General features: G+C 37.4%; 1 protein-coding gene across 1 annotated transcript in view; it reads left to right on the plus strand.

Moving 5' to 3' along the window:
- LOC144960169 (sex peptide receptor-like) overlaps nucleotides 1-10,235 on the plus strand; it is a 154,827-nt gene that overhangs the window by 95,647 nt on the left and 48,945 nt on the right. Inside the window, exons 3-5 of the mRNA XM_078893185.1 lie at nucleotides 809-2,149; nucleotides 2,761-3,759; nucleotides 5,341-6,190. Coding sequence (XP_078749311.1) covers nucleotides 3,317-3,759; nucleotides 5,341-6,190 — 1,293 coding nt within the window. The 5' untranslated portion in view covers nucleotides 809-2,149; nucleotides 2,761-3,316. The remainder of the gene's footprint in view (nucleotides 1-808; nucleotides 2,150-2,760; nucleotides 3,760-5,340; nucleotides 6,191-10,235) is intronic.

Here is a 10,235-nt window from a genome sequence, read left to right on the forward strand (position 1 = left end):
ATAGATAGATAGATAGATAGATAGATAGATAGATAGATAGATAGATAGATAGATAGATAGATAGATGGATAGATATTTTCTGGTGTAAATAGGCTTAAACAGCCGTGACGTCACTTCCCTCGTAATGGCGCATAGTAACTTTGTAACTGGCTCTAAACTATCGGAACAATGGCGGACGCTCTTGTTAATAAATGCTTCTCAGACGAGCATAAAAGTGTTTCCAGAGGAGAAAAACATTATAAATCTGATCATATTTTGACTTTTATACATTCTGACCACAAAATAACATGTGAAAAAGTTCTAGCCAGCATGAAGAATTTTTTTAAAAGTACGGATTTTTTTTTTTTTTTTTTTGCTTAGAGCCAAGCTGCTGGTTGCTGGGCGGACTTGACATCAGACTTATTGAATCCTATTATTATTATTATTATTATTATTAGTAGTAGTAGTAGTATTATTATTATTATTATTATTATTATTATTATTATTATTATTATTATATCATTCATTATTATTATTATTATTATTATTATTATTATTATTATTATTATTATTATTATTATTATTGCCAGATAAACCAAATCACAACTGCTCCCCATGCACTGCCTAATCATCGGTCTAATGAGGATTATTTTGTTTTTGTGTGAAAGCATTTCCCGTTACAACAATTAGATATCCGATGGCAATCTGAGTTATCAAACAGCCCAAATAAGTGCTCGTACGCGTTTCCCCATAAATCAGAGGCATAATAATCCGTCATTTTGTAATCACCAACAATAAATCATATTTTCTATTCTATCTATCTTTTCAGATCATCACGAACGGACCGCCCACTTAACAAAATCAATTGGTGTTTGGAATAGTATTAATAACAATAATAATGATGATGATGATGATAATGATGATGATGATGAAGATGGTTTTATCTGATCGTCAACGAGATACAATTATAACTCCATCGCTCTAATTGGAGTAGACAGCAACAACAACCACCACCACCACCACCACCACCACCAACGAGCAACAGTTTCGCCAACCACCAAACAATCTCATCGGGCGAGTAGTCTATCTATCTACATCACACATCTCTGGTGTTCCAAACTTCCCCCTTCCGTTTTACAGTCGCGTCTATCTATCTACAATCCACATCTCACTGGGCCTCTCTCCCTTGTTCCTTCCCGGTGACGGGGTAATGACATCAACATTTCGATGAATGATAATATTAATAATAATAACAATAATAATAAAAAATAATAATAAAATTACGGATGGAATCTGAAAAACCTGTTGATTCATGGGAAATAATTCAATGAATTAGTGATGATCGTTTGGCGTTGTGACCGGATTCATCCAAAAAGATGGAGTGGATACGATTTATAACAATAATATAATAATAACACTGAATAGAAGAATAATATCATTGTTTTAAGCTTTTAAAACTGTTACAAAGTTATGATTTCTGTGGCAGATGAAACAGCTCGACTGTGATGATGAGACTGTTTAATTCTAATTCTATCTTCCATAATATAAAGTTGTTCCAGAGGAAGCAGAACTCACTTCAAAAGAATTATTAGAAGTGACAGTGATAGTTTATCATCCCTATAGTCATAGAGCTAATAGGCTTTAAAGACATAATATAAATTTAATGCTCTGTGAAACTTTCGTGTTTGGATATCATCTTTTTTCAAAGTTATATAAAGAACATTTTATTGTTAATTTGACAATTTTATTGTTTGGTGTTGAAAAGAAAAGATTTTCACCGAGAGGCAGCCTACGGAGTCAAATTTCCCCCTTTTTAACACAACGGGATTTATTTTGTGGTGACATCGGATTGGTTCTAACGTTACACGTTTGTCAATTTAATTTTGTTTTCCTTAACGTGAATGTGATTTTATCTCATTACATTACAGACAGTTATTAGCATTTAAAAACTTGAGTTTGAATCTTAAGACAACTCGTAAAGAAATTGATCAACTCCAATTGCCATAGGATAAATCTTATCGTTAATTGGCCACGTAACATCTTCCTATTGACAACTACAACAACAACAACAACAACAACAACAACAACAACAGCAACAGCAACAGCACGTATTAAAAATCCAACAAATCTCGGGGTATTCTTTCTACCAAAATTTTCAATTAATAATAAAGTACATACCTTTTCATTTCTTTCAATTTAAAAGTAGATATTATTTTTATAATATTATTAGCCTAATATCATTTTCTCAAGATATCACAGTGAAGAGGTGAGCTTGGTGAATTTCGTCTTGCACTACACGAACTTCTAAAATTATTCCTTGATGCTGTGAAGGTATTTATTATGGCTCGGAAACAGCTTAATATTATTATAGCAACAACAAAGCAACAAAGGGAATATAAAAAGCAACCTGAATTTGATATTCTATATTATGAACATAACATGTGTGTATGTTTAGGGTGGTGTTAGTTAGGGAGACAAGCTGTGTAACTTTCTAACAGGGATAATTTGCTATAATGTTATTGCAAACAACATCTTTGTGAAAAAGTGTTTGAATTGTCGTTTTTTACTACTGTTTGAATCATCATCAAACCACAATCTACAGTTTTATCGCTTTTAAAAAGAAAACTTCTGTATCCCCACTTACTTCTCCGACATATTCTAGCGTCTGAAAGACTCTTTAAAACGTTAAATATCATAAAGTTTACGTTATAATATAATAGCAAAACACTATCGTGGAAGATTTAATTACAATTTAATGACCTCTGCTTTTAATCATAACAGTTTGTATATGAGTTCGTGTTCACGTGAATAGCAGCTGGAGTTTGGAAATAAAGAGGAGTTCAATAATTCTTTGCATCCCAAACACTAATTAAATCCCGCTGCTTTTAAATAATGAACGAAACTACAACATCCCTTATTTAACTATGGACAGGACTATTCATAAATAGGATGAGGTTTCTATCAAGCGAGTAAAATCTGACCATCTGAGGATTCTTTAGAATGTGTGAAATGCTTTTTTCAGAAATAACATCATGTTTTAAAACGCAGAATAAATTTTTTAAAATATAATTTAGATACACGTAAAAGGGCAAGGTTTTAGATTTCTTATTCTACAAGCAAATTCAGCAAATGTTTCAACAAAAAACCGTAATTAAACTTTAAACTTTGAACTTTCAACTCTTCACACGTATTCAAGACACTGATCAAACAGAATTCTCTATATCTCATTAAAGAGAGAGTAGAAAATACAGGATTATCATCATCTGCTAATTATCATCAGCTTTGATTTCCTTTCTGCAGTTGATCATCAAAGCTACAATCCCACCACATCTCAAACATGAACTTGACCTACTGCGAGAGTCTTTGCATCCAAGAATGCTACGACAAAGCCGCCACACATTTCCAACAAACACACCAACATCTCATCACCCACGCCGTGCCGTCCCCGACAACGGCAGCTTCCATCAACGGGGTCGGAAACTTCAGCAGTTTCAACAGCTTTGCGAGCGGCGTCGGAAGCGGCGGCTACAGCATTGAGAGCAGCTTCGGTGTCGGAGGTGGACCTGGAGGAGCAGCCCAGAATATGTCTGTCAATATTCAGGCTCTAGTCCTCTGCCTCTTCTCGATATGCGGCTTTGAGGTGCACGCAAATGAAACCGATGAGCTTCTGGCGGACCAGAGGAGGTTCGTTGAAAACTTGAAGATTCCCCTACAGAGACCCGGCAACTGCTCTACCATGATGGACGCCCCAATGCGGCTCGCGAGTATGATGCCGGAAAAGTAAGTGTGGCTTATTATTTGTGACCCATCGTCTCGAAACTGTTCTACGTCGGAACGAACCAAATGCTTAAAAGCCGAATTAAATGTTAAACTGGTCAAAAATATAAATTGCTGGCATTAGTACCCTAAAGTATGGTATCCATTCTCCTCAATAAAACATACAAACTCAACACAAGTCTGACATTTCTGGCTATAAATTCAATTTTCAACAGCTTAACCATCCCGACTTAATACGGTTTTGAGGCGAAGGTTCACATGTTGTCAGTGCATGGCATAACCAGTCGGAAGGTGACAATTTTCGATTTGGAGTTTCTGAAAGAATATGGTCCCCAGAGCATTTTAATCTTTGTTTGAAGTGAATCGAGTGATTTTTCATGATGTTATTGTGATCAAAATGTATGGGGAAAGGTATCCAGCAACATCTCAAATTTCATACTTTTTAAACGTGACCTCCTTTAAAAAATATTTGGAAATTACGCTTTGATATTTCCCGAAGATGTACAAAAAGGGTTGATTTAATCATTGATGACAAGAAATTCATTTTGGATAAAAATTGACCTTCTAACTAAACTTGACAATATCTCAGCTCAAACATTTTCACTAACCGACTGATTATGTCATTCACTGTAACATTTGATCAGATGTGCGGCTATGTGGTCTAGTCGTATGACAATCGCTTTCGGATCGGAAGGTACTGGGCTCGAGCCTAGCGCTCGGCGCATAGTTGAGTCCGTGGAAAAGACTCTTTACTCACATTCTCTCACCGTACTAAGATGTAAAATGAGATTCCAGATTCTATCTGGAATTTAGTAATGTATATATATATATATATATATATATATATATATATATATATATATATATATAATATATATATATATATATATATATATTACAAAGTGAAATATGTTGTCCCTATGACCCCCAGTTTGAATTTATATGTAGATGCAAAAAAATGTATAAATATGCAATTAAGAATTATTTGCAACTCTTTATATATTGATTTTATAAAATTGAGATAGATTATTCTTATAGCCTCTAGTCCGAACTTGTGTGTGTATATTTTTTTTAAATAGTCATATATTTAAATCACAGTTAGTTGCGCATTAACAATTTGAGCACTACGAAAACAACCATTTAGGCGCAGTCTCATTGACACAGAGATAAAACTCTGGTTACAGTTATATGTGTAGAGAATTAACTTTAGTTCATGAACAAGAATATGACAACACATATAACACAAAGTCCATTGATGATTATATTTAAGCTTTATTTATAATAGTTGTTTCACAACACTAAATTTAGGCTGAACAGCCTCCACCATATCTCTCTCTCTCTCTCTCTCTCTCTCTCTCTCTCTCTCTCTCTCTCTCTCTCTCTCCTCTCGCTCTCTACTCTCTCGCTACCTTCATCATCTCTTCCGCTACCTACATCGACCTAATGTGATTGAGGCTCTGTTCGGGTAACTCCTCATTTTCCATAACAATATGTTAGCTGGGTATCTTGTGATTATTTCTACTAACCGTGAAATGTCTTCTTTTATTTACCCCCTCACCCTTCTCACCCCAACCCCCCTTCCAGATATGCGGTTCCTGTGAACGGCTACATCGCACCAGTTCTCGTGTTGCTCACAGTCATCAACAATTCTCTAGTCTGCATCGTTCTTCTCAAACCGCACATGCGCAGTCCAACCAACACTATCCTCGTCGCCATGGCCATATCCGACATCTTCACCGGACTTTTCCCGACTCCCGCCTACGTGTATTTCTTCGCCACCGAACGCTTCTACGAATGGATGCCTTATGACTGGTGCTTGGCCTACCAGGTATTCGGCGAATACATCCCAACCATATTCCACACCGCCTCCATCTGGCTCACCATGGCTCTTGCAGTCCAGAGGTACATCTACGTCTGCCACTCGTTCAAAGCGAGAACCTTGTGCACGGTACGAAACGCCGTGTATGGTACAATCATCATATACATCTTATCCTGCCTGAGCCACAGCACACGGTTTTTCGAGGAACGTCCGGTTGAGACCATGCGGCCATCCGTCTTCAACCCTGAAAAACTAGTCTCGGCTTGTATCATGCAATACCAGCCTTGGGTTAAGAAGGAATTAAATCTTTACTTTAATGTTTACTATACTTGCAGGGTCATTTTCATCCATTTTATTCCCTGCGTCAGCCTCGTTGTGATGAACGCCTTACTGATCTACGCCATGAAGATGGCTCAGATTCGACGCATGCAGCTGCTGCGACAGAACAAAAAAACGGAGAGCCGGAAGCTGAAAGAGTCCAACTGCACGACGTTGATGCTCGTAGCCGTTGTTGGACTGTTCCTTCTGATGGAGTTTCCTTTGGCGATACTATTCATATTTCTAATCTTGGATCAGGTGTTTAAGGTCAAAATCATCTTAAATGAAACATACATGGTAAGTATGTTCAGTTTCTTCTTTTTCTTCTTCTTCTTCTTCTTCTTCTTCTTCTTCTTCTTCTTCTTCTTCTTCTTCTTCTTCTTCTTCTTCTTCTTCTTCTTCTCTTTTTCTTCTTCTTTCTTCTTCTTCTTTCTTCTCTTCTTCTTCTTCTTCTTCTTCTTCTTCTTCTTCTTCTTCTTCTTCTTCTTCTTGTCCTCTTTCTTCTTCTTCTTCATGCCAGTTGTGAAGAAATCCCGTTGTTTTGCATACTTTAGGGCTAAGTTTATTTACAGCAAAATTTGTTTATATTAGTAGTTTAAGTATATATATAATATATATATATATATATATATATATATATATAATATATATATATATATATATATATATATAATATATATATATATATATATATATGTGAGACTGGCTGAGAAAACCCACACACAAAAATGTGACCCATCGTCTCAAATATGTATCATGTCGGAACGAACCATTTGCTTAAAAGCCGAATTAAATGTTAAACTGGTCAAAAATATAAATTGTTGGCATTACCACCCTAAAATATGGTATCCATTCTCCTCAATAAAACATACAAACTCAACACAAGTCTGATATTTCTGGCTATAAATTCAATTTTCAACAGCTTAACCATCCCGACTTAATACCATTTTGAGGCGTTGAGTCACATATATTATATGGATGAGCGTCTTCCTCTCCTTCACCACAATCCGACACATGCCTGTTTCTTCTATGTATGGATATTGAAAAATCTTGTGCACTTGGTATTTCAGGCGATTGTGCCTTGATCGCAGTCAAGATATTGTCACCTGGTCTTTTTTTTTAAATTTAAAATTTGAATAATTATCAAAATATTTAGGCGTACTAAAATATCATAAGCAGCTCTTTGTTTAAAAGAAAAACGGTACAGGACTAGCTGTATTCTAGCACGGTCTTCGAATGAACCAAAAAGCGTGCTTAAAATCGAATTCTAAGGCAATCCGATACTCATGGGATGTAGCGACTTATTATGTAGGTCATCATCGGAAAAGTAGAAAACGGTAGGGTCTGCCTGAAGCCGGTGATCGTAAAATACTAACGAAAGAGTGAAAATGGAGAGGCTTCGTATGGGAACAAAACAGACAATGCACGTTTCGGGTACAAACCCGTCGTCAGCACAACAATAGACAAATAAACGTGAAATTTGGCGCTGATATAACCTAAATGTGCTGCAAGCGCCGTAAAACCCTTAAAAACAAAACAAAAACAAAAACAAATTAGTATTGTTGTGCTGACGAAGGGTTTGTGCCCGAACGTCCATTGTCTGTTTTGTTCCCATACGATGCATCTCCATTTTCATTCTGTCGTTAGTAGGTCATTATCATAGCTTGTCGCTCCAACACCGAACCCACTCCACAGCATCTGAGGAGCAGACTCTCAGGTCATGGTCAGGGCAGCTGCTGGGCCCATCCTGGCATTCTCTAAGGAAGTGCTCCATCGTCTGCTCTGGGCATCCACATAGTAGTAGTAGTAGCGTATGGCTACACCTCCAAATGTATTTCGTCAGCCCAGCTTCTAAAGTCTTCCTCCGCCCTAAGGATGGTTTCGTAGCCACCTTCAAGTTTAGTGACTGGACAGTGGACGATGTGATCGCTGGTCTCTGGGGCTGCCTGACATCCACATGTACACAAGCTAGTCTCAGACACCCCCCCCCCCCCCACTTTTTCATGATTCCAGCTGTTGTGCGGCTATGTGGTCTTGTAGTATGACACTCGCATTCGGATCTGAAAGTCCTGGGTTCGAGCCTCGCTCGGCGCATAGTTGAGTCCTTGGTAAAGGCTCTTTACTCACATTCTCTCACCGTAGTCAGGTGGAAAATGAGTACCTGGCCGTTAACAGCGTTGTCTCTGTCGGGAAAAAAAATGATAATATCGTCTTACAGGCTTCATGTCTCGTTCTACATGTTACTGTTTGCTGTTGGCCAGGGACCCCGTGTAAATCGCTTTGAGCACGTTTAGTGGATATTGCTCTATATAAAAGCTCAAGTTTTTTTGTTTTTTTTTTTGTTTTTTTTTTCTCCCAATTTTGTAGGTAAACTTCACTCACCCGCTCCAAAGTGCCATATTATAACTTTGGGTGCTGGGAATCATCACGCTAAAATCAATCGAAATAATGAAAATGTTGCTCCTTGAAGCTTGAAGGGAAAAAATAACGATAAGTGTTGAATTGTAAGCTTCCACTTATTTATCATACAACGCTACGGTGAGAGAATGTGAGTAAAGAGCCTTTTCCAAGGATGCAACCATGCGCAGAGAGAAGAGAGGTTCGAACCCAGCCAGGACCTTCCGATCCGAGAGCGAGTCATAACACAAGACGACATGGTGGGCGGGGGGGGGGGGGCTATTATGATTGTCTTTTGGTTGTTTAGTTCAGTTTTTTTTTTTGGTTTTATTTTGTTGTGTGTTTTTTTTTTTTTTTGTCTGTGCTTGTTTGTTTATGGTCTTTTTGGTTTTTATTGGTTTTTTTTTTTTTGGGGGGGGGGGGGGCGGTTTGTTTGTTGTTTTTTTTTTTTTGGGGGGGGTGGTGGTGGGGGGGGGGTATGTTTATATTATTTGTAATTTAAGCCGGATTAACTTTTGGCTCCATGCATGGGGGTGGGGGGTGGGAGGGGGGGGGGGGCTCTCTACCATTGGCTTTTTATCACTACTATGTAATTATATTATTTTTTTCAGAGACAAACGTTGTTTCTTCTTTTTTTTTTCTTTCAATCTAGATACTATATTTTCTTTGTTACATTTTTCCATCCCCCCCCCCCCCCCACCCCCACACCCCCCCCCCACCCCCCCCCCCGCCCTCTTTATTTATTTTTTTTTTCTTATTGTTGTTATTTGTGTATCTGTTACCCGTGCTGCAACTCAATAAATGCTAATCTCTCGCTGGCTACCGGTAATCGGAACTTCCGGCTGTCTTTGGAGAATGACTCGGTCCAATCAGATATCGCTTCTCTGATGAAGTCACCCCCGAATTGCCTATCAGGATAGCCAGTTTGGCGTTTTTAATGCTAAATTGTTTTTAAACATCTACTGGTTAATTTACTAATTTTCACCCCTTAACTGTCATGATTGTACGATAAGGAAATAATGATAAAATCACAACTTTGATGTGTTGGCCTGGAAGAGTAGTTTGGTATTTTTTATTTCAGACGATTTTGGCATTTTTCTGAGACTTATTTGGCATTTTATGTAAAAGTGATCTGGCATTCTCGTCTTATTTCTGCCATAATACCGTGGGATTTTGGCGCGCTTTAAATGGAAGGCCATTAAACTTTCATAATGAAACTAATGCCTTTGTTTTTGTTTTTATGTTTTTTTCTGTTTTTGTTTCTGTTTTTTTTTTTCTTTTCTTTTAATATATTCTAGATTTATAAGTTATTATGCAATATTTATTTTTAGATGTCAGCGAATTTATACGGTTTTACATTAGACGCTTCGTGTGAATTTTTTCAATGCTTTATTTATATAGATAGTATGCGCTTGGTTAAGACGCTCACAACATTGCCATCCGGAAATATAACGGACCAACACACAAATCTATGTGCAGTCTTGGTCGTTTATAGTCTGGTTAATACAGTTTTAGTGAGAATTACTCATAAACGCGGAAGGCAAAAAACAATAACAAAGGCCTGAGTGACGTCATCTTCGAACTATCTATAGATAGAACGGAGATGACGTCACTCGGGTCTTTGTTATTGTTTTCTGGCATCCGCGTTTATGAGTAATTCTCACTAAGAATGTATTAACCAGACTATAAACGACCAAGATTACACATAGTTTTGTGTGTTGGTCCTTTATACTTCCGGATGGCAATGTTGTGAGCGTCTTAACCAAGCGCATCCTATCTATACAAAATTCTTAGTAGGTACCGAAAACAATAAATCTTAAGAGTTTTGGTGATAGATCCCTTTCTAAATTTGGCCCAACAATATAGGCTTCAACAGTCGTGACGTCACTTCCCTCGTAATGACGCATAGTAACTTAGCAACTGGTTCTAAACTATCGGAACAATG

Source organism: Berghia stephanieae, chromosome 14 (assembly GCF_034508935.2).
Source record: "Berghia stephanieae isolate SIO BIC M18660-M18661 chromosome 14, UCSD_Bste_1.3, whole genome shotgun sequence".
Lineage (NCBI taxonomy): Eukaryota > Metazoa > Mollusca > Gastropoda > Nudibranchia > Aeolidiidae > Berghia > Berghia stephanieae.